Source organism: Desmodus rotundus, chromosome 6 (assembly GCF_022682495.2).
Source record: "Desmodus rotundus isolate HL8 chromosome 6, HLdesRot8A.1, whole genome shotgun sequence".
Taxonomy (NCBI): domain Eukaryota; kingdom Metazoa; phylum Chordata; class Mammalia; order Chiroptera; family Phyllostomidae; genus Desmodus; species Desmodus rotundus.
In genome coordinates, this window is record NC_071392.1 from 70,804,117 (window position 1) to 70,830,062 (window position 25,946).

At 36.7% G+C, this 25,946-nt stretch overlaps 1 protein-coding gene across 3 annotated transcripts in view; it reads left to right on the top strand.

Annotated features, from left to right (window-relative positions):
• The first annotated feature begins 1,236 nt into the window (after window positions 1-1,236).
• ASB15 (ankyrin repeat and SOCS box containing 15) overlaps window positions 1,237-25,946 on the top strand; it is a 41,242-nt gene continuing 16,532 nt past the window's right edge. Inside the window, exons 1-6 of one of the 3 annotated variants that reach the window (XM_045191185.2) lie at window positions 1,237-1,317; window positions 7,109-7,181; window positions 13,126-13,234; window positions 14,832-14,884; window positions 14,975-15,106; window positions 16,206-16,364. In XM_045191185.2, the coding sequence (XP_045047120.1) occupies window positions 13,128-13,234; window positions 14,832-14,884; window positions 14,975-15,106; window positions 16,206-16,364 (451 nt within the window). In that variant the 5' untranslated portion in view covers window positions 1,237-1,317; window positions 7,109-7,181; window positions 13,126-13,127. Of the gene's footprint in view, window positions 1,318-7,108; window positions 7,182-13,125; window positions 13,235-14,831; window positions 14,885-14,974; window positions 15,107-16,205; window positions 16,365-23,926; window positions 23,999-25,946 lie in introns of those variants that run through there. The other 2 variants (XM_024555179.3, XM_024555180.2) reach the window with 2 other exon arrangements.

Here is a 25,946-nt window from a genome sequence, read left to right on the forward strand (position 1 = left end):
GACTGAAATACAACATGTTTTATTACAAGGAAGAGTTAGGTCTTCTGATTAAGGTTTTCCAATTTTTGACATAAAACTGGTAAATTTACTACCTTCCATATATTTATTTATTAACACCAAGTAAAAAAAGTGGATCAGAGAGATAAGAACAGTGTGGTGATGGCTGGGGAGAGGGAGGTGTAAGGGAACTAAAATGTAATGTAAAAAATACAATAAAGATACAAAACATATGATTTAACTTATATGTGGAATCCAAAGATCAAAAAAGAAAAATAAAATAAATAACAAGCCCAAAACAAAGCACACAGTGCTCCTCCAAGCCTAGGGAGTAGAAAGCTTCAGGAAAAAGAAAGGGATGAATGGCGGTGAATCCAAGACAGGGCCTGAAAAATCACAAATGAAGAGTGTCGATCCTCCCGAGACACTGGGAGGTCACTGAGTCCCCTAGGAAGAGCTGTTTCCGTGGAGTGCGGGGGAGAGAAGCCAGCCGGCTCTGCGAATGCTGACAGCAGCCTGAGTTAATCTGAGGATTGCCACGTGGAAACGCATTTAAGAGAGATTATTTTCATTAGAATATTGGTTAAGATACTGAACTTTACTGTTTTTTTAAATAGAAACAAATGATTCTCCCCAATTTAAATCCTGATTTTATGTTTGCTTCACATCTGCTACTCACTGTTTTGACTATTCATGTTCTATGAGGTACTCTAAAGATTCTCCATCAGATTAGATGCCGCTGACTGTCTTACTTGTCTCTCAGATCAGCAGCTATTACCTGCAAGTCAAAGGAAAGACAGTAAATTTGTATGACAATAACATTATACTTAATGAGATTGACAGGAGTCTAAAAGATAAGAATGAGAAATAGTGTGTTAAGATTGATGAAGAGTGGATTTGGATCTACAGGTACACAGACTCATGGATTTAATGTCTCTCGAACAACTAATTTAAAAATATGGTTTAATTCCATTTACATGGTCTTGCTTTGTTCCTTCAGCAGGAACCCTCATTGCAGCTGGGTTGGCAGATCATTTGTTTTCATGAGACCTCTTTGAACCAATCAGGACACAGCTAATCTTATTATACCTCTGCGGGTTTGTGTTTCTTTTGATGAGAGTCTGGAGAAGTCATGGGGTAATGCTTCACTGTGTGCCAGGAACCACTTATGTTTCAGTTGTACAAGGTCAGATCTTAATTTAACCACCAACTGGGAACTTAATTTTAGATACACAGAGGAACACATTGGCTCATAGGCACTTCCTCTGGTTTAGGAAGGCAAGGCCCTGAATAAGAATGACAAGACGATCATTCCAAAAGGTGAGATTATGAAATATTTGATCTGTACCTCACCAAGTAGCTTATTAAGTAGTTTAGTATTAAAAATATTTTAAACAGATGGAAATACGTATTGTGGTAGCTTCTCATTACTATCTTTCCAGTTGACCACCTGTGGGTTTGCCTGTCTAGGGCCTTTTAAATTACAAAATAAAACCAGAGGTTTTTTTGTTTGTTGTTTTTGTTTGTTTGTTTTTATTTATAGAATATTAACTCAATTACATAATTATTGATCATAATAAAAATACTATAAAGAGAAAAGCAGATCAAAAATAAATAGGCTCATAGGAAGTTTCAGTACACACAGTATGGAATCCCAGAAGGGTCTTATCTAGACCTGGTTTCTGAAAAAAAAGAGTTAATGATTTTCATCAATAATTAAAATAAATCTCTATTAAAAGATGGCTGCTTTATATTGATAAAAAAATCCTTAAATTCTTTTAAATCAGTAGAAGAAAAGGAACTCAATAGAATTGGAAATTTGCTTTTGCAAATTAAATAATAAAGTCTGGAGGCTGGAAAGTCCTTAGAATGTGTCTGATACCATCACCCATCTGGTTCGTAAATAAACAAATAACTGCTAAGAAAGACTCTATGTCTAAAATGAAATGATTTCTATGAAATAGCAGTGATGTGGATGGGAAGTTCTGATACTGCTTTGTGTTGAGAACATTATTGCCATAAAATATAATTTTAAACTTCTGTTGTTTTTATGGGAATACCTCAAAAGAAAATTTACCTAAAATATTTATATTTCTACCGGGGTTATTTGATAGGTTTTTGGTTATTTGCTCAACCCTTTTAGAAAACTTTTCTGAGGCTTATGAATGTTAAGATTATAAAATAAGACCCTCTTTTCATTAATTCCACGAGAGTGGAGGAGTTGTCAGGGTATACTGTAGCCGTTAACCTGTGTGGCACGCGTGTCAAACGACTGGGTTTACACAAATTACCTAACCAGTCTGTGCTCGCTCAGTTTTCTCGTCTGTAAATTGGGAGGAAACGTGGTGTTGTAGAAATTAAATAACATAATTTAATGTATTTAACATAATGCATGTCACAGGTAAGCTCTCAATAGATGATTTTTATAATAATTGTTAAGGACCTGCTGTGTGCTTGATTCTACAAAAACTCAGAAGGAAGGGGAAGGAAGAGATTAAGATTGTTTCTGGGAAAAGTCTAGAATGTGTTATTTAAAGGCAGCACACTCTCTGAGTGCATGGATCCCACTGTCTGGTGTCTAACCCAGTGACTGGAACATAGCAAGTATGGAATACCTATTTTTGCATGAGCAGGTAGGACGTTCTGAAAATCCTTAGGAAAAAAGTGATAATTGCTGAGGGCCTCTGTCCTTTGCCAGTTTCTGTTCTACATTTATCATTATGATTTTTCAAAGATTTTATTTATTTACTTTCAGAGAAAGGGGAAGGGAGGACAAAGAAAGACAAATATCAATGTGTGAGAGAAACATCAATTGGTTGTGAATGGACTGGTTGTCTCTCACACGTGCCCCAACCAGGCAGGCCAGCAACCCAGCCATGTGTCCTGACCAGGAATCGCGCTGGCAACCTTTCACTTTGTGGGATGACACTCAACCAACTGAGCCACACTGGTCACGACACAACATTATCATTATTAATGGACCAGATAGACACAGAGGAAACACGCAAATATATTTGCAGATAGAACAAAACTTGGAGGGATACAAAATGTATTAGATGCAATAAAGGTCAAATCTATAAGTAAGTAAGTAAGTAAATAAATAAATAAATAAAATGGAATAGAATTAAATAGAGTTCTGCACAGAATTGCACAGCTATAATGTGGGTAAAATATGACTTGTAGAATTTGGGGCAACAGGGAATGAATCAAGTGTGTGACATGAGAGCCCCCCAATTCATCTTAGCTTGGGCTACATTAATATGAGGGGGGATCCCCCCAAAATGGAATTATCTTCTGGAGGGCAGGCCCCTTGTAGTACAGGATTCCCCCACTAGGTGAGTGTTCTAGGAACCCATCTGTATCAGCTGGTATTGTGTACCAGCTGGTATTGTTGGGAGAAGCTGTGTATGATTTCAGTGAAGTTTTTTGGAAGACTCAGCAGTCTGCCCATTGTATGATGGGTGATTTACAAGCACACCTGCCCACACCTCCCTGAGTGTTCAGCAGTTTTTGGCCAAAAACAGCATGATCCCCATGCTCCACACTCCCTATTCACTTGATCTCACCCCAAGTGAATTCTTTTGTTTCCCCGGATAAAAAATGTCCTCAAAGGGAAATGTTTTGTCAATGTGGAAGACATGAAACAAAAAACTGCAGAAGCAAAAAGACATCAAAATCGACAAGTTCATAAACTGTTTTGAGCAGTGGAGAAAATGTCTCGGTACGTGTATTGCCTCAAATGGAGAGTGCTTGGAAGATGACTGAAGTTTAAACATGTAAGAAAATATACACAATTTTTCCACAAATAAATTCCTTTTTTTTTTTTAGTCTCCTCTTATAGATCCTGGGGAAAGGAAGATAGTTACACCTGCTTATTGATATGTTTATTTGACCGCAGCTGCCTGCAGAGCCCATGGTCCAGAGCCTCTCTTGGAAAGAGATGGGTGTTGAACAAGTGTGTTTACAGGAAAGCAGTGGAGATGGTGGAGGGAGGTAACCCACGTCTTAGGAAGGGCAGTTTCCCACCTTGGGAGGAGAACACTCGGTGGAGACCTGACAACCTTCTTGGGAGATATTTGAAGGGCAGTCACGTGGCAGAGGAACATTTTTCTCAGGGTAGCTCTGAGGAATAAAACTAGGATCACAGAAAAGTGATTTGAGGAGATGGACTCAACTTAAATGTTTTTCCTAACTGTCATAGTTGGCCCAAGATAAAGGGCAGTGTGGTGATAGAGTAAGCTTCTTGTCACTTTGTGGTGTTCAGGCTGAGACTGGAAAATTACTCGTTGGGCATGTGTTAAGTGGAATTTACTGCTGGGGCCACCTAATGGACTTTAACTGTGAAGTCTGGTGATTCTAAAGAAAAGGAAGGAGAGGGAGATTATGAGTGTGTCAGAGTGCTTGCTCAAGGGGGAGGAATGGAGCTAAAACTGGCCCAAAAGATTTAAAATTCTATCTCACCATTCCAGAGGAGTTCAGTTACAGAATATTAACTGATAATGTTTGTTGACCACTTGTAACACATCAGACACAGCTATTGAGGCAGCTAATGTAGGTGGGCAGGATTTGAATGAAGAATAAACTACCACAGACAGTTGTCTCCACCAGAAAGAAATCAATGTCCTGGACAAGAATTCAAAATAAATATGAAGAAATGCAAAGGCTCATCGTTTTTTGAGTGAGTTTCAAACGAAAAGATTTGACTGGAGCACCAGTCAGGACCTTCTGCCATGTCAAACAGAATATACCATTCAGTGGAACAAATATTTACAGAGAAGGAATATATACATGTAGATGAATATATGTATGTACATATACAAATAGGTATACATATATACATATACAATACTTTTTATTAAGGTCTAGAGATAATTAATTTTGTTATTGTGGCTAATGAATGTAGCCAAAACATTTTCACTTACGCCACAACTCAGTTGTACAAGCCAAATTTAGCTATTTTATGGTCTGTACCTGGCCTCGCCTTCCTCTGGAGCTGCCACTCACTAATTAGTGGAAAATAAATGATTGGTTTCATGCAAGCAGACACAATAACTTAGATAATGAAGCCACGGCTTGGATGACTCAGGGTAAATGGATTCGTCTTTCAGATTTCTGCTCTTCCCTGCTCCAAGAAACTCCCTCCACCAGGTTTCACCTGCTTGACTAGAAATGTGGGAAATTTTTACTCTTCTCACAGTCATCAAGGTCTCTGGCTTGTCTAGAAGTACCTATCTCACCACCTATGAGGCTCAGCCTGTGAGCCAGATGCCAGGCCAGTTTTCTGGAAGGTTTTGTAAGCTTTGGCTCCATGAAGTCAATCTTAGTCCCTTCAAAGAGGCTGGTCATGCCTGATTAAATGAACATCATTCTCTTACACAAAGCTTTATCCATGACATCAAATATTCTTAAAGGATATGAATTTTAATAACTATTATAGTTTTCTATTGTTTCAATAAATCTTATAGAAACAAATCTTATAGAAATTCCCTCTCATTGGACATTTTATATTGTTTCTAATGCATTGTCATTTTAAATATGGCTGAGATGAATATTTTCACAAACAAATTTCTTTCCATATCTCTGATTACTTTATAAGATTCTTAGATTTAGAATTACAGACAAAGGGTATGGCTTTTTAGAAATCACATTATCACCTAGCTTGTGATAAGGGCACATTTATTAATAATTTGCCTCTTCATGGGTCATCCTTGCTCTATTCTTTTCTATTCTACATTGACATTCCTCAAGAAATCTACATACTTGTGAACCTAAAATTCCTTTTCTTTCCATGTGTCTTTTTCAAAAGATAGTATGCATCTTTCTATATCTCTGTCATAATTGAATTTGACTTGGAAATCAATAGTGGAGACTAAAAATGTCTAATTTGGTAATATGAAACTAGATATAAGCAAAACTGGTAAGACAATTTTTATCAGTAGCATATTTACATAGAAATTAAGCCTTAATTAATGCAGTCCCAAAATTGGAAATGAACTTGGCCAAAACATATGTATGACATAGAAAGAAAACACAAGGTTAACCTACTCTTTTGCTAATTTTTACAGTAGTGTATATGTGATCATCCACTTTTTCATTCATTCAGCAAATACTTAGTGAATTCCTATCACATACCAGATGTGGTATCTGGTATGTGATATGAATTCTGGAGACCAATATGTCCATTTTGCCTGTTTATATCATTTGTAAAATGTTGAGCTGTATCACTTTGAGGCAATATAAGAGTAGCATTAATTTTCTGGACTAAGATTGTGTGTGTGTGTGTGTGTGTGTGTTAGCAGAGCAAGTGATTCTCTCAAAGATGCTGTTTGAACTTGTCTAGTTATCTCTGTTATCCACAGAATTTCTCTCTAATAGAAAAAGCAAATACAATCAGTCTGTTCTCTGTGTCTATGAGTTTGTCTCAATTTTGTATATTGGTTTAGTTTGTTCTTTACACTGATGGTTGCTAGAGAGGTGCTTGAGGGGCTGGGTGGAAAAGGGGAAAGGATTAAGAAGTACACACTGGTAGTTACAAAACAGTCATGGATGTAAAGTACAGCATAGGGAATATAATCAATAATATTACAATAACTATATATGGTGCTAAGTGGGTATTTGAAATATCAGAGAGAGCACTTTGTAAAGTATATGATTATCTAACCACTAATCTGTACACCTAAAACTAAGACAAAGTAATGTTGAATGTAAACTGTAATTGAAAAATACAAAAAAAAATTTCACCTGGGGTTGCGGGGAGGAAGAAAAGGCAAATACCGTGAAGAAGGAGTTGCTGTAACTTATGACTTGTAAATAAAAGTGACCTGCGTCTTGGGGTGGAACCCAGTTCTGACAGAGTTTTGCCTCTCCTCCAAATCTCTGGGGGACTCGTTGACTCTTGCTGAAATCAGCCTAATGAAGTCATTTATCTGATTTGCCACTGTGCTACAAGATTCTGAGAAAATGAAAGTGTGTAGCCACCAAAGTTATAAGCTTACACATATGAATGGTCAAAATGCAGAAAATGAGAATACACATTGTTTTGTATATAACTATTTCCTTAACAAAACCAAAAAATTAAAGTGCCTTGTAATTATTGCCGCTCCTCTGATAGGACAGATCCTGATGACCCTCTCTGGGACCTCCAACAAAGGGACTCATCACTCGAGAACAATTGCAGTTTCAAGGTAAAAGAAAATTGAAAATTTCCTCGGGGTTTGGATATGGGCTGGCCTTGTATAAAATTGAGAACAGAACCAAATTTTACTGTATTGCTCTTTTCTTATCCTTATCATCTCCCACTAGACTCAGGCTTAGACCCTCTGCCATCATCCCCACCCCACGTAGCTATTCCAACAGATGCTGATTCCACACTGGGGACCTGTCTGGTGCTCGTGGCATAGAGGGAGGTTAAGATTATTATAGGAAATGGAGAAGCCAAAGAACTTATATGTACGACCCATGCACATGAACTAAGGGGGGGAATGCTGGTGGGAGGGGGTGCAGCGTGGAGGGGAATAAAGGGAAGAAAAAAACGGGACAACTGTAATAGCATAATCAATAAAACACACTTAAAAAAAGGGATATGGGAAGATGGAACAATACACTCTAAAGGGCAGAAACTCTCACTGATGTAACAGGATTGCACTGATGGGACAGGTGCTGGGGGCGGGGTGATATTTATAGACACGAATCCTTTCCTTGCAACATGGAAGCACCCAGGTTCACTCCTACGTCACACTTTGCAACATCATCCCAACCTCCTGACCCCTTGAATCAGGCACCAACTGGCATGTTGATCCTATTTTTTAGACAGTAATGTGTAAGCTCCAAACAGAAGCACAGAATGAAGGAAAGTTTAGGGCACCTCAGACCATCCTAAGCAACACAAAGCCTTGTCTCACGGAGCCAAAGATAAAGATTTATGTGTTCCTGAAAGCGACTTTTTATTTTTGGAAGTCATTGTCATCAAGAGCTGGCTGTTAAGAGCAAGATCAGAGAGTTTTCTTTTAAGGGACACAGACTGTGGGTTGTTCTTCTGCAGCTTAGGAAAGACCTTAAAAACAGAGTTACCCGTATTTTGTCCATACTCTACTTATTAGCTCTATAACAGTGGGTGGGTTTTTTTTACACCTCCTAACCCTCCAGTTTTCACTTATACACAATGAATCTGTAATACATTGTCAGTATAAGAAATGTCCAACCCTGTGAAAATTTTTATGAGTGTATTGAGCCAAATGGATGACAATTGCTGGGAAGCAAAATATCAGTGGATTGAGAAAATGCTCCAGAAAATGGCAGCATTACCACATATTTTATACATCAAAATCAAAGGAGAAGACGTAAGGGGGTACCAAGAAATACACTGGTGATAGATTAGGGAGGCAGGAGAGAACAAAGCAGGGAAATCTCTGGGATTGGATAAAAGTAAAAAGAACAGACACAGCCTTCTTTACATAGATGGGTACAAGATAATTAACAGTCAACAATTAACATGACAACAGCAACAGTGAAGGGATGGGTGGTCTCCTGCTTTGGTGCAGTGTTTGTTCCCTGAGGGGCCTGGAAAAGGAAATCACCTTGACATTTCAAAGGTATGTTTTGTAGATGCAAAAAAGACAATAGATAGATGGCCTCAGTGAAGGTAAAGATTGACCTTTATTAGGGAAGAGTACTGGCCTAGTACATGACTACCCACCATGACTTGCCTTTAGTTAAGAAGTTTTAATTTCAGACCATCCTATGTGGTTACTTTAGGTCTCTGAGTTTGCAAGACCTCCATGCAGGCTTCCTCTGAACTGTCAGGTTTAATATGTGACCTCCTTCTCATTCACAGCCTAAAAGTAGAATGGAGGATTTTAAAGCAAGGCAGTGATTGCAAAGTGCTTTGCATGGTGCTAGAAACATCACAGTCACCCAATAATTTATGACTATTTTTATAATCACCATTCTTATTATTACTGAAGATAATCTAAAATTTACGTGATCGCCAAACTTTCCCTTTTCCCATTATCTAAACCTAGGATTTTACTCAGCCCATCTGTAAACTAATAATTATTGATAATGGAATAATAACATTTAGCATTTGACAATTTTTAATTTAATGGTTCTTTTCCTGGGATACATAAAGCCTTAGAGGATACATGAATTCTTTAAAATTTTATGCAAAATTGTGTGTAGGCATGCATTCCTCTGGAGAGAGAATCCATTGCTTTCATCAAGTGTGTTCCTGACCCTAAACGAGGTTAACCATTGCTTTTATATTTATTTTTATTTTCTAAAATATATTTTATTGATTATGCTATTATAGTTGTTCCATTGTTTTCTCCCCTTTACTCCCCTCCACCCTGTACCTTCCACCCCACCATCATTCCTCTGCCTTAGTTCACGTCTATGGGTCATACATAGAAGTTCTTTGGCTTTTCCATTTCCCACACTGTTCTTAACCTCCTCGTGTCTATTTTGTACCTACTACTTTCCTCCTCCTCCTCCCCGCTGATAACCCTCCATGTGACCTCTATTTCTGTGAATCTGTTCCTGTTCAAGTTGTTTGCTTAGTTTGTTTTTTTAGGTTTGCTTGTTGATAGTTGTGAGTTTTTTGTCATTTTACTGTTCATATTTTTGATCTTTTTTTTAGATAAGTCCCTTTAACATTTCATATAATAAGGGCTTGGTGATGATGAACTCCTTTAACTTGACTTAATCTGGGAAGCACTTTATCTGCCCTTCCATTCTAAATGATAGCTTTGCTGGGTAATCTTGGATGTAGGTCCTTGCCTTTCATGACTTGGAATACTTCTTTCAAGCCCGTTCTTGCCTGCAAGATTTCTTTTGAGAAATCAGCTGACAGTCTTATGGGAACTCCTTTGTAGGTAACTGTGTCCTTTTCTCTTGCTGCTTTCAAGATTCTCCCCTTCTCTTTTATCTTGGTTAATGTAATTATGATGTGCCTTGGTATGTGCTTCCTTGGGTCCAACTACTTTGGGACTCTCTGAGCTTCTGGGATTTCCTGGAAGTCTATTTCCTTTTCCAGATTAGGGAAATTCTCCTTCATTATTTGTTCAAGTAAATTTTAAATTTCTCACTCTTCCTTTCTCCTTCTGGCACCCCTATGATTTGGATGTTGGAAACTTTAAAATTGTCCCAGAGACTACTAAGCCTCTCATTTTTTTGAATTATTTTTTCTTCATTCTGTTCTGGTTGAATGTTTATTTCTTCCATGTGCTCCAAACCGTTGATCTGAGTCCCAGTTTTCTTCCCTTCACTGTTGGTTCCCTTTATTTCACCTTTCATAGTGTTCACTTTTTCCTCTATTTTGTGACCATACTCCACCATTTCTTTGAGCATCCTGATTACCAGTGTTTTGCACTCTGCATCTGATAGGTTAGCTAACTCTTCATCACTTAGTTGTATTTTTTTCTGGAGCTTTGATCTGTTCTTTCACTGAGGCCATATTTTCTTGTCTCAGTGCACCTGTTACGTAGTAAAGAGCAGATCCTTAGGTATTCATCATGGCAGGACAAACCACATGGCTGCGTTGTGGAGCTCTATGTGGGGGAGGGGTCTGAGAGGGAACAATGCCACTTGCTCAGCTCTTGGCTGCTTTCAGTCACCTCCCCCACTACCCACAAGTAAATTGGGCCCTTCTGGTGCTGATTCCCAGGTGGGTAGTTTTGTGTACATTCTAGGACCATGTGGGTCTCTCCAATGAGCTTTCTTGTGAGGCTGGGAGCTTCTCCTGCCACCTCATACCCCACAGATTTTTTCAGTCAGAAGTTTTAAGGCTTTATTTCTCTGTGCCGGGTCCCTGCATTGTGTGGTCTGTCTGGCTCCCCACTTGTTCCTCCTGGTTTATCCACATGCAAGTGTTCAACTGCCTGCTCTGCCAGCTGCTGCCTCACCCGGTTCTCCATCCACTGCCTTGCCATGAGTCCTCTCTGCCCCAGCTGCCCATCTCCATCCCTCCTACTGGTCTGGATAAATGTTTCCTATTTAACTGCTTGGTTGTCAGACTTCCATACAGTTTGATTTCCTGACAATTCTGGTTAATTTTTGTTTTTAACTTTGAGGTTGTCCTTCTTTTGGTTGTGTGAGGAGGCAAAGTATATCTACCTATGCCTCCATCTTGGCTGGAAGTCTGCTTTGTTGTTGTTGTTTGTTTGTTTATTTATTTATTTATTTATTTATTTATTTTAGAGAGGGGATGGAGAGAGAAAGAGACTTTGATTTGTTGTTCCACTTATTTATGCACTCACTGGTTGCTTCTTTTATGTGTCCTGACCAGGGATCAAACCCACAACCTTGGCATAGCAGGATGACCTTCTAACCAATTGAGCAACCTGGCCAAGGCCAAGGTTAACCAGTACTTTAACTAAAATGACTGTCTAATATAATTGCCTTGATTATTTTGTAAATCAGCTATTGGTGGAGAATAAATAAATGTCACTAGTGGGTTTCTCCAGAACAATGTTGGCAAATTATTATTTAGAAAGAGTCAACTAATGTTTCTAGACTTAGAGGTGGGGTACCTGTAAATAGGTCTTCAATGGTATTAAAATGTTATTTGACCTTTCTTCAGATACCTGGTTGGTATCTATCTTAAAGATGATTTTATTTTATTTTTTATTTTTTCCCTTTTATAAATCTTTTATTTTGTTTTTATTTTATTTTTGAGAAATCAACAGAAACATAATTCTATTGCAGAAATGGAGCTTCTTCTAACTAATAAAAGAAACCTGAAAACATTTGATAAGTCCTATTATAGAACCATCTTTCTTTTTTTTAATTTTTAAAAAATTTTAAATACAGTCTGGCAATAGACTGTTGCCAACCTTCAACTGGGATTGAGTCGAATCATTTTGAGTTTAAGGTGCAGATAGATAACTCTCTTCTAGCCCTTCTCATTGCATCTCAAGGTCTCTACATCTATTCTAATGATGTGCCTTTGATTGTCTGACACCTTAGTGCACCTGCACACAGATCTTCACTTCATCCCATGCTGTCAGTAAAAGCTTGGAGACAGCTTGTGTCAGGTGGGGGTTGTTTTGTGCAGTAGGAGTTTCCTCACCATTTCTACCCTGTCGTCATTAGGTATGCAAACCAGTTAAGAGTCTTAGATAACTTCTTCCTGATGGTCATTGAAAGGACATAAAAAATTTTTCCACAGATCAACTCAGTTGTCTAAGGAGTCTGTGGTATCTCATGTCCTGGAAGCCCAAATTTCAAACAGGTTTAGACTTAAGCCAGTGATTTAAATAGGTGAAAGGCTCTGTATCCCATTACTAATCCCAGAGCCATGCAATCCCCTATCACCACAGTGATATTAGAGAGAAAGGCAACAGGCAATGCCACAGGTTTAGCTTCATCATCTAATTCTGCTGTCTGAAGGACTCAGTGCTTTTCTGCTACTAATGAGTCAACAAATTTTTTCCAGTGACCACTGAGGACAGCCATTTGCTGTGGTTGCCTAGGAGTGGAATAGAGAGATTAGACATAAAGGAAAAAGAAAGTTTGTTTTTACTCATAAAACTAATAGTCCAAATGAGAATACACAACACAAATATGTGAAGAACTTGCAAAGCAAACATGAAAAACATAGTCTGTTCAAAGAAGTTAAACACAAATGCAAAAATAACTGTAATTCAAGGCAGTCTGAAGCCATTGCTGGTGTGAAAAAAGGAATTAATCAGTAAATCAGCAAGCACAGCAAACACAAAATGGAAAGTAAAGAGTATGAAAAGTTCACTGTTCTCTACACTGTCTTCTTCTTGATTAGAGTTTTAAACTTCTAATGTGCTGTGGAGAAGAGTGTCTTGAGGAAACTGATGGGCCGAAAGTCTTGTAAGTCAGAAACATGGAAAAAGTGAATTCTTATAAGCCCAACTGTAGTCATTACTGAAAAGAAAGTCAAAATTAGAAAATACAGACACCCAAAGGGTGGATAATTAAAAGCTTCGAGCATTAGAATGGGCTTGATATATATAATATGGATTAAAATCTTAATTGCATTTGTTAAATGGAAAAAGGTGAATACATTTTAGTTTTTCATTTTGCATATTTCACATTAACTCTATATGGTGTTCTGTGCCATTTGCCGATCATAAGAATTGTTTTTTTCAAAATTCTATTTAGTCATGGATACTAATGATGACCCTGATGAAGACCATCTCACAAGTTATGACATTCAGCTCAGTATTCAAGAATCCATTGAAGCCAGCAAGACTGAATTTTATCGTGAAAGGTAACAAATTGACTACTCTCAACAAGATTTCTTCATAACAGTCATTTTGTTGTAAGATGAAATAAATGTTTCCTGACTCTTCCTCCAGGAAAATGATCACTCTTCTTTTCTGATAGAGAATCAAACAGCTTTATAAGGGCCATTGTGACAGGTTTAGCAGTCTCATCTTCCACAAATCCTCAACTCAGGCAGAAGATGGAAATAACCGAGAGGGGAAATTTCTAGTTGAATTCAGTTGTACATGTTCAGTTTAGAAAATATGGCCTATTTTCTAAATTAATGGAAAAAAAGGACAATAAATTTAAGCAAATTTATAAGTACAGTTATACAGCTAATGTATAGGTATGTGTACCAAAGTCTGTTCTGTATATTCTAGACCACATTCTGCTACTGACTTAGGCAACCTTTGTAAGTAATGTATTCCAGTTTTGCATCTTTAATATGTGAGGGATAATGCTAACCCACTTAGCCCATATGTTCAGTGAATGGGAAAAGTGCTGAGGCCTTCTATGATATATGGCAAAGTACTATATAAACTAGAGCCTATTTCATTATCTATTTTTCAAGTGATAGAAGTTAACTAATTATACATAAAATTGATGTTTTATGTTAGCCGGGGTTATAGAATCTAAAATTGCAAAAGTAAATTTCTGTCTTGAGCAACACATACTCTTCTTCAGACTAAAATAATAAACTTTAGTTTACCTTTACATTGTATTATAGTATTTACAATCCTGTATTCTGAAATTTAGCAGTGATTTTTGAATAGATTTAGTGCTATCAAATTATTACTTCTGAGCTTTTATAAAATGGATATATTACATTTAAATTTCTATCTCCTTAATTTTTCCCTTATCTTCAACAGGTTTTAGAACTTTAGAGTTCCCGGGAAGGCAATTACAGGCCTAGAATGCCAGCAAATATGTCTACTTGATAGAGTTAAATCAATTTGTTATGAAATACTTTGTTTCCTTTGAAGAAACACACACACCAGAGAATTGCCATGCGGCTTAAAATCATGACCTGCTGGCCATGACTGGGAGTTTGCTCTATAAATGCTCAGCCTGTTTTCACTTGCGGATGAGTTGATCAAGACTAACATGTAGGGTGGATCATAAACTCTCAAATGAGCCATCATTAATTAGCAATCATTAAGTTTAAAGCAACAAACATTTATTGAGCATAGAATTTTTAAAGTGGAAAGAAGTCTTCCTATTTATTCCCAAGTTTGCAGATGAAGAAACCACCACTCAAAGAGGCTAATTGGCCTCCTCAGGATAACAAAGCATGAAATGCGAACCCCTCCTCTCACTCCAGTTATTTACTCCTTCTTTGCTGCTTAGAACTAATTTCAGAGACAGTGTTATAATCTTATATTTTGTCATCTTCACTGATGTTCCTAGGTCTAATGAATTCAAAAATATACTCTACACCTGACTTATAGATATTGTATTTTTAAGTGGATGAAATCAGTTGTGTGCATGTCCTCTAAATCTTGGTTATTAAAATTGCATGCAGAACTCAGTACAAATTAAATTTTTTGTTGCTTGGAGTATATCACTTTTATAATTATGGCTTATGTTTCTTTCTCTGGAAGATTTGTACCACTAAGTGATCAAAACAGAAAACTTGTAGAGGCCATAAAACGAGGTAAGTGAGTGTATTGCCTACCTTGGGGTGAATTAGAGATTTCATCAAGCGAAGACAGAGATTTGTTATCAGCCCATGTGTTTACTTTAGGCCACATTCTTGAGCTCCAGGAGTATGTGAAATATAAATATGCATTAGATGAAGCTGATGAAAAAGGATGGTTTCCATTGCATGAAGCTGTTGTACAACCCATTCAACAAATACTTGAAATTGTTCTGGATGGTAAGAGAACATAAAACCCCTTTGACCAAACTGAAACAAGAATGTAGAAGGGAGTGTCCTCAATAGATGTAACAAGCAAAAATAAGAAGCAGAATACAAGATTATTTGAAATTGGGAAAAGGCTATACCCATGTTTTAAACATAGGGTACAAAAATCACACATTTTGTCTCAGGTTCCACCCCTTGCATCCTTCTAAGATTGTGACACAGGTTGGCAGGAAGATGTAGTTATCACTTAAAAGTGATAAAAGTTTGTATATAGCATGAGTCAATTGATTTGAATATAAGTCTTTTTGCTTTTGGAAGTCAGTTTTTAGTTTTTCATTTTGAACTATCTCTTAAGTTAATAGTGTCCAAAAGATTATTATATAACACAAGTAGTACTTATCATATTTGTCCTTATATTACATTGTTTTTTTCATAATATTAATATTAATAAATATGGTAATTGACTCAAGCTTAAATATTAATATTAATTTTCATGTTCTAGCACAGTATTTTTCTACCTCAGTATCTTACAATATAAAACACTCTGAGAGTGCTCTATCTTTCAACCTTCAGTGTTGCTCCCTAGTTCTATGTTCTAGAAGATAATGATATATATAATATATATGTATATTTCATGACTAACTATCCAGCCAGCTAGCCAGCTAAAGAAAATAGATAGCTAGACAGACAGGCAAATATAGAAGATGATAATAAGCTTAGTATACCTAACATATTCTCAGAGGATACATTCAGTCAAATGTATTCTCATTCCCACACTCACAGACTTCATTTGACAAAAACCAATTTCAGATGCAATTTAAATAATAACACTAAGGATTGGGAAGTTAATTTACAATTTATCAAGAAATGAGAATTTACAACCCACTTTTTGTATAAAAAGAACACTTTGAAGCACAGATGTTGGTGTTTTTTAGTTGTCAACTTGATTAGCAAGCCCATGCCTATCTACTTATACTCACATCTCCTTTAGTCTTCGCTTTCCCATCAATCGACTTTGTTCAGTCTAATATACATAATATTGTGTTGTTCTGATCTGTGTGGTATCCTTTAAATAAGATTTTTAACTTTACACAATGCTTTCACATCTCAGCATCCTATAAGACACTCTGGGAGTTCAAGACCTCTGATGGGGAAACACCCTTGACTTTGGCAGTCAAAGCTGGTCTGGTGGAAAATGTAAGAACTTTACTGGAAAAGGGAATATGGCCAAACACCAAAAATGACAAAGGAGAGACACCTCTTTTGATTGGTAAATGACCTTTTTTCTAGAACTTTTAAAGTTTGAAACAAATAATAAATATTTATTGGAAAGCACTATGTATTGGCTAAAATTATGTGACCTCATCTTCTTCCATTCCCTATGTTCTTCCCTTATCTCCCATCTCACCTGTCCTAAGATTTTATTTTTCTACCCCACAAAGAGGTCAAATGTGAAAGATCCTTCAGCACCAGCTAACCAGGAGGCATCCAAACTAGTTTTATGAAACTAAAATTTCTAAAGAAATATTCTCTAAGTAGAGTCCAACTGAAAGGAGGATTGCATGGTTGGTATATAGCCAGAGGAAAGAGGAAGAAAGGGGATTCCAAAGAGACTCCAGCTTCGCATCAGGACAATGAAGTCAATCTGGAAGGAAGAGGAGCCAGCAGATCCCTAGTACTCAGATGCAGTTCTGGGCCCCTATATGGGGCTCACTGCTTTGATACAACAAAGGAATAATAATAAATCTAAAGGTGTCATTTATTGCTTCTTCCCAGTCTTGTGTATTCTGCTCTTTGTTGACATGTCTGTTTGCAGAAGGAAATGATATTCACTACAAATGACCAGAGACAACAATTCCTTTCTCTTAGAGATATGAGGTTGCAGAGTAAGAATTTGGGCCTTGGTATCTGAGTTCTGTAGATTTATTTTCTCCCAGATTTATTGAGATATAATTGACTTACAACATTGTATTTCTTTAAGGCATATGATATGCTTTATACATGTATACATTGCAAAATGATTACTGTTAGTTTAGTTAACTTATATCAACTCAATTTTTTTCTTATGATGAGAGCTTTTAAGATCTACTTTTTTATCAACTTGCAAATATACAGTGTAGTATTATTATATAGATTTAAATCCTAGCTATGAGATTGCAATTATGGGCCTCAGTTTCCTCTGGGTAAAATGAAAATATACCACCTATCATGCAGAATTATTATAAAAATTAGACACAATATAAATATTCTAAACTCCTGTCCCATAATGAATGCTCAGGAGAGGAGGGCTACTGTGAAATTTGTGTGTGCACGTGTGTGTAGGGCAAGAGAAAGAATAAAGCACCATGAGCTGTGGTCATAGCTAGCACACACTACCACAGCTCCTGTTCACAGAGAAATCACTAGAATTTTAAAAACACCCTAGGTATAGTTAACAGAAAACGTAGGAAAGTCATGAACACTAATAAAATACTTACATTTGGCAACGTTAATTCAACAACATCAATACAACCAACATTTATTGAGAAGTTACAATAAGTCAGGCACTGTGCTAGGCAGCATGGACATAAAAATGAATGGAATAATCTTCTTTCTTTCAAAGAGTCTAGTAGGAGAGCTAGATGTGATTTAAATAGAAAATTAGTGTTACAAATACTTTAGGAAAGATGTATATTCAAAGCAAATTAGGGAAATAAGAAAGCACTAAATCTGTGAAACAATCAAAGAGATAGTTGCCCTTGAGTCGTGACCTGGGGGTTGTAGAGGGGTCATCAGCAGACGTAGGAGGAAAATCTGGACAGGAGTTCTGCCCCTGGACATAACTTGTTAAATAAATAGGGTCACCACAGCCTGGAGCCATTTCATCTGACTCCTTCTTGCTTACTCTTGCCCCGTGTGGGAGCTTTCAGCCTTCCTAAGTGCAGATTCACTGGACAATCTCTTATAATTAGGGTACAGGCGAAGGTTTTGTAACAACATCAACAACAACAAAGCACAGATACACAAAGCAAACAAACAACAACGACTTGGAAGGAAGTTCATTTCTTTCTCTTACAACATTTCAGAGCGTGTGGCCCAGGCACAGCAGGGTGGCTTTGCCATCTTGACACAGAACTTTCAGAAGGGACTATTTCCCAGCCAGCAGGAAGGAGGCAAGGGGAGAAGACTTGGGAAAACAGCTCACTTTTAAGGAGATGACCTGGACACTGCACACAACTTTTCCACTTATATAATGTTAGTTCAGATTTTGTCACATAGGCACACTTAGGTACAAGGCAGGCTTGGATGTATAGGCTCGACCTGGATAGGCTGTGACCAGCTGAAACTTGGGGGCTTCTGTTGCTGAAAGGAAAAGGGGAAATACGAGTATAGAGAAACAGATAGCTGTCTCTGTATACATGTCAACCGGCCTTTATGTCAGCATAACAGTACTTTTCAGAAATAAGCCAGAGCTCTTTTCCTGAGCTGGCACTACAGCTACAAAACAGAATTTTCACCTATGGGTTGCGGTGTCACTATTAATGTGATCTATATCATTTTTGTGAAGGCATATACCATGGAGTGTCTGCAACGACATCCTTGTATTTGTTGTTTTTTTCTATAGTCTTTAATTTCTTCTTCTTCCTTTTCTCCTTCTTCTTCTCCTCCTCTTCCTCCTCCTCCTAATTCTTCAGAAAAGACACACTTTTCCAGAGTTTATATACCATTTCACTTTGCAAATATAAAATTAGTCTTTACTTGCTGTTCTCAGCCCACTTATTTCAAAAAATAAGTCATGATTACCACTCATTTGTTTCCTTTTTTTGCTTTATTTAGTTTTTAATGCTTAATGCCCACAAGAGAGCATTAAGCATTCATATGCAATTCAAAGTTTTATTTGTTGGTGTCTCTACTTAGCAGTATCTGAAGTGTGGGAAAGAAACTTGATCATACTGTTATCAGAGTCAAAATGGAATTAACATTTGGAAATAATATATTTTAAAAACCAAATGGTAATATCAAAGAGAAGACAAAAGTCTCATGCGGGAAATATTCTGGAGATGTTCACTTATGTCTCACCACATTCCTGGAGCATAAGCATTTTTCTTGGGTTACCTTCTTCAGGACCTTCATTGTGGAAACAATGTCGTCTTGTGAGATTCATAGGAAAATGGATCATTCATGGCATTATCTCAGTTTTTTTCTTGAATTTATGGGCTACTTTAAAATTTACTACTCACAGTCTATTAACTTAGCAAGAGAGTTAAGAGAAAAAACTGCTCTTCTTTTTATTTTTCTGTGCAATGCTAATTTTATTTTTTAACCCAATCCCATCATCCTTGTATCTATTTATGGATATCCTTAGATGGTCAAAAAAAAGTCCCTTTTGGTCCCTCCAGAGCCCTACTTTCCCATTAGCCATCTGGCCCCTACTATGGTGTTTTGATGTTGTACAGTTACCTGCTGAGTGGCAGATAACTGACTTGTGATGATCTGATACTTATTAGGTGTTTTTGGCACTCAAATTCCCTCTCCGCCCACCCTCTAATCAGATAGGCACATTTCTCTAATCAGATAGCCACACGGTTGTCCTGGTTTGTGGGACCCAGAGTACAGAAAAAGCCAATTAATTTTGCTTCAGACATTTTCTTTCTCACATTTTCTTGAAGAGGATAAATCAAAATATATCCTCTTCATTCCATCGTCTCTTTTGATCTTCCAGTCCCTGTCAAGATATCTCAGAAAAATATTCTCAATTTGTGTGTCATATAAGTCAGAAAACAGTTTACTGCTGACAACTAAAGTACACAAGCAAAACATATATACCCACAAAGAAAGTGACAGAAATTTAAAATAAAAAGGGAAAGTGCCAGCAAACTATAGTGTTCAAAAGTGCCTATAAACTGTGCAAAATTCTTTAATTCCTAACTCCTTAACTGAAACTTGATTTTCTTAAAGCACTATTATCAAAGATATATATGTGTTTTTTACTTCCTAGATTACTTATTTATTATTTTTAAAAAGTATCGAGGTGACTGACATTGGTTAATAAGATCATATAGGTTTCAAGTGCACATTTCTATGATACATGATCTGTTGATTGCCTTGTGCGCCCACCACTCAAAGTCAAACCATTTTCCCTCACCGTATATTTGACCCCTTCACCCATTACTACCCACTCCCCACCCCCTTCCCTCTGCTAACTACCATATTGTTGTCTGCCTATGTCTATGAATTTCAGTTTTATATCCCACATATGAGTGAAATCATATGATTCTTAGCTTTTTCTGACTGGCTTATTTTGCTTAGCATAATATTCTCAAGGCCCATCCATGTTGTCATAAATGGCAGTATTTCATCCTTTCTGTGGCTGAGCAGTATTCCATAGTATACATGTACCACATCTTCTTTATCCAGTCCTCTGTTGAAGGACATTCTGGTTTTCTCCATGTCTTGGCCACCGTGAATAATGCTGCAGTGAACATGGGGGGCGGTGCATAAATCTTTGTGAATAAATATTTTCGAGTTTTTCAGGTAGATATCCAGAAGAGGGATTGCTAGATCATATGGCATTCTAATTTTAGGTTTTTGAGGAACCTTCACATTTTTTTCTGTAATGGTTGTACTAGTTTAATTTCCACCAGCAGTGAATGAGTGTTCCTTTTTCTCCACAACTTCTCCAGCACTTGTTATTTTCCATTTTGTTATAATTCTAACAGGTGTGAGGTGACATCTCATTGTAGTTTTCTTTTTCATTTTCCTAATAGCTAATGATGTTGGATGGTTCAACATCTTTTCATATATATAATGACCAGTTGTATGTCTTTTTGGGAGAGATGTCTGTTCAGGTCCTCTGCCCATTTCTTAATTGCATTGTTTGTTTGGTATTGAGTTGCATGAGTTCTTTATACATTTTGGATATTAACCTCTTGATGGAGCTGTTGTTTGTAAATATCATCTCCCATTTGGTTGGTTGCCTTTTTGTTTTGTTGTCAGATTCTTTTATTGTGCAGAAACTTTTCAGTTTGATATAGTCCTGTTCATTTATTTCTACTTTTACTTCCCTTGCCTTTGGGACCAAATTCACAACATTTCCTCTATGACTGAGGTCCATGTGTTTAGTACCTATGTTTTCTTCTATGTACTTTATTGTTTTAGGTCTTTTATTTAGGTCTTTGACCCATTTTTAATTATTTTTTACAAGGGGACAAACAGTATTCTAGCTTCATCCTTTTGCAAGTGGCTTTCCAATTCTCCCAGCACCACTTATTCAAAAGGCTTTCTTTACTTCATTGTATGTTTGTGGCTCTTTTGTCAAATTTTTTTTGCCCATAGGCCTGTGATTTTATTTCTGTGCTCTCGGTTCTGTTCCATTGGTCTGTGTGTCTGTTTTTCTGCCAATACCATGCTGTTTGAATTATTGTGGCTCTGTAGTATAATTTAAAGTTGGGTAGTATGAAGTTGGGTAGTCTCTAGCTTTGTTCTTTTTTCTCAGGATTGCTTTGGCTATTTGGAGTCTTCTGTGGTTCATACAAATCTAACAATATTTTGCTCTATTTTTTTAAATGACATGGGGATATTGATGGAGATTGCATTAAATCTGTATATTGCTTTGGGTAATATGGACATTTTAACTCTGTTGATTCTTCCAATTCATGAACATGGAATATCTTTCTATTTCATTGTATCTTTTTCAATCTCTTTTTAAAATGCTTTGCAGTTTTCAGTATATAGGTCCTTCATGTTCTTAAACTTTATTTCTAGTTATTTTACTCTTTTGGTTGCAATTACAAAAGGAACTATTTTTAAAAATTTCTTTTTCTGAAGTATCACTGTTAGTATATTGGAAAGCAATAGATTTTTCTACATTGATTTTATATCTTGCAACTTTACTGTATTTGTTTATTATTTCTAACAGTTTTTTGGTGGAGTCTGGGGTTTTCTACATAAAGAATCATGTCATCTGCAAAAAGCAACACTTTTACTTCTTCCTTCCCAATTTGGATGCCTTTTATGTCTTTGTCTTACCTGATTGCTCTGGCTAGAACTTCCAGAACTATATTAAATAAGAGTGGTGAGAGTGGCCACCCTTCTCATGTTCATGATTTTAGAGAAAAAGCTTTCAGTTTTTCACCATTGAGTATGACATTGGCTGAGGATTTGTTATGACCTTTATTATATGGCCCTTGTTATATTGAGGTACTTTCTTTCTATACCCATTTTATTGAGTGTTTTAATTGTAAATGGATGTTGTTATCTTAGCAATTGCTTTTTTGCATCTATTGATAAGACCATATGCTCTTTATCCTTTGTTTTGTTAATGTGGTGTATTACATTGATCGATTTGCATGTTGAACACCCTTGTGCCTCTGGAATGAACCCAACTTGTTTGTGGTGTATTATTCTTTAACATATTGTTGTATTCAATTTGCTGGTATTTTGTTTAGGATTTTTGCATCTGTATTAATCAGAGATATTGATGTGTAGTTTTCTCTTCTGGTAGTATCCTTGCCAGGTTTTAGTATCAGGGTTATTTTGGCCTCATAAACTGTGTTAGAAAGTATTTTCTCTTCTTCAATTTTTTGGAAGAGTTTGAGAAGGAAAGGTATCAAATGTTTGGTAGAATTCACTAGTGAAGCCACCTGGTCCTGGACTTCTATTGTTTGGGGTGTTTTTGATAGTTGTTTCAATTTCTTCACTGTTTATCAGTCTGTTTAGATTTTCCATTTCTGCCTGATTCAGTCTAGAAAGGTTATATATTTTAGGAACTTATCTATTTTTTCTAGGTTATTGAATTTGATGGCAGATATTCTTTCATAGTACTCTAGTATGACCCTTTTATATCTCTGATGTCTGTGGTAACTTCTCTTTCATTTCTAATTTTGTTTACATGACTCTTTTCTCTTTTTTTCTTAGTGAACCCAGCCAGTGGTTTGTCAATTTTATTAGCGTTTTCAAAGAATCAGCTCTTTGTTGTGTTCTTTGTATAGTCTTATTGTTCTCTGTTTCATTGAATTCTGCTGTAATTTTTATTATTTCTTTTCTTCTTCTTGGGGTTGCTTTTGTCTTTCTTTTTCTAGTTTTTTAAGATGTGATGTTAAATTGTTTACTTGGGATTTCTCTTGTTTCTTGAGATAGGCTTGCAGTGATATAAACTTCCCTCTTATCACTGCTTTCACTGCATCCCAGTTTTGCTATGTTGTATTATCATTCTCATTTGCCTCTATGTATCTTTTGATCACACCTTTTACTTCTTCTTTGATCCAGTCACTTTTTAGTAGTTTATTGTTTAATCTCCACATATTTGTTGGTTTCTTTACTTCCTTTTCACAGTTGATTTCTAATTTCAAAGCATTGTAGTCAGAAAATATGGTTGTCATAATTTCAATCTCCCTGGATTTATTGAGGCTAGTTGTGACCCAACAGATGGTCTGTCCTTGAGAATGTTCCATGCACATTGGAGAAGATTGTAGAACCTGATGGTCTGGGATGAAATTCTCTGTAAATGTCAGTTATGTCCCTTTGGCACCATGTCATTTAAGGCTGATATTTCCTTGTTGATTTTCTGTTTGGACGAGCTCTAGAGCTGTCAATGGAGTATTAAGCTCTCCAACTATGATTGTGTTTGTGTCTGTTTCTTCAGTTCTGTTAGTAGTTGCTCTATATATTTAAGTTCTTACTGCTTGGGTGCATATATATTAAGAAGTATTGTCTTCTTGATGTTGTGTCCCCTGTATCATTATAAGATGTCCATCTTTGTCTCTCATAACCTTTGTTATCTCGAAATCTCTTTTGGCAGGTATAAGTATGACTACACTGACTTTTCTGTGGATATTATTTGTTCGGAGAATCATTTTCTATCCTTTCACTTTGAATCTACCTTTGTCTTTGCAGCTTAGATGTGTCTCCTGACAGAAGCATAAGGTTGGGTGTTTTGTGTTTTTTTTTTTAATCTAATCTGCTACTCTGTGTCTCTTTATTGATGAATTCGGTCCATTTATATTTAGGGTAATTATTGATGTACGAGGATTTCCTGTAGCCATTTTATCTTTTGTTTTCTGGTAGCCCTGAGCCTCCTTGGGTTCTTTTTCTTTGTGCTTCTGTCTGTTTTTGTTTGGTGGTATTCCGTACTTCCTTCCATCTTTCCTCTTTTTTTTTTGTTATGTGTCTCAGTTTTTGTGTGTGTGTGTGTGATTCCATTAGATATATTGGAACACACACATTACACATGAGAGCCACATACATTAGAACCATTAGATATATGAAAAAGAAAGTTTCATATATACAGTAGTCCTTTTTCTTTTGAATGCATGTGAACTCTTTCCTCTTTTGTAAACAGATCTTTTTTCCCTTCCCCTTTATGTTTTGTTGTCATAAATTATCCCTGTTTGTGCTGTAAGTTTGTTGGTGATCTTTCTCAGAGTGTTGTGACCTTTTTTCTTTGTTTCAGGGAGAATAAAACCCTTCAGTATTTCTTGCAACGAAGGTCTTCTGGTAATGAATTCCCTCAGCTTCTGTATGTCTGGAAGTCTTTATTTCTCCTTCATATTTGAAGGATAACTTTGCTGGATATATTATTCTTGGCTGGCAATTTCTTTCTTCCAATAATTTGAATATTTGGTTCCACTCCATTTTGGCTTACAGAGTTTCTGCTGCGAAGGTCAATGATAACCTAATCTAACGAGCTTTCTTTACAGGTTACTTTCTTCTATTCCCTGGTTACCTTGAGAATTCTTTCTTTGTCATTAATTTTTGACAGTTTTAATACAATGTGCCTTGGAGACAGCCTCTTTAGATTGAGGGAACTCTCTTTACTTCTTGGATTGGAGCTAGTTCTTTCCATAGATTTGGGAAGTTCTCATCAACTATTTGTTTGAAAAGGCTGTTTCCTTCTCCCTCTCTTCTTCTGGTATGCCTGGTATTCTTGCATTGCTCTCTTTGATGGAGTCAGATAGTTATCATAGAACTCTTTCATTTTTTTAATGCTCAGATCTCTCTCTTCTTCCCTCTGCATCATTTCCAGATTTCTATCTTTGATATCACTGGTCCTTTCCTCCATTTGGTTTGTTCTATTTCCTGTGCGTGCTAGTTCTTTTTTTGATCTCTGTTACTGAAATCTTCATATTTAGAATTTCTGTGTGGTTCTTTTTTAAAGTTTCAATCTCTTTGTTGAAGCAGTTACTTTGTTTGTTGTTTTATGAGCTCACTAAATTGCCTGTATTTTCTTGCATCTCGTTGGGTATTTTCAGAATTGCAATCTTGAATTCTCTGTCATTTCTGTCACATATTTCCATGTGTTTAAGTTTGATTTCTGGAGATTTTTCATTTTCTTTCCAATCTGACTTGCTACAGTGATTATTCATGATATTTGATGGATTCCTTCTCTGTCTAGACATCAATGTGTGAGTGGCTCTTCTCTAGCAGATTAATATAAAAAGGTCTTTCTATTCTTTTCCAGTAGATGGCACTGAATCAAAAGGTTTTTTTTTAGCTTTGTGAGGTCCCAGTGTCAACTTGCCACCTCTGGCTGCTGTTAGTATAGCTGTGATGTGTTGGGTTTGGGAGGGGCTGGGGGAACCTACCAATTTTTTTTGATATTTTGCCCTCTTGGTAAAACACCCCTACACCTTGACCCCAGGACTGGTCTCAGAATACACCCTTTGTTCAGGCAGTAATATGATTCTGTGGTACTAGTTCTCATGCTTGCACAAAGTGTGCTCTGCAGCCTGACACTAAGAGCAAAGAAAGGTATGCTCTGGGAGGCCAAGAGGAGGCTAAAGGGAGGTGGCTAGGCTTCCTGGCTTTGTTTCTTGGTCTGAAACGCTGACCATCTAACTAATCATCCAGAGTCTTGTGTTGTGTGTCCTTGCCC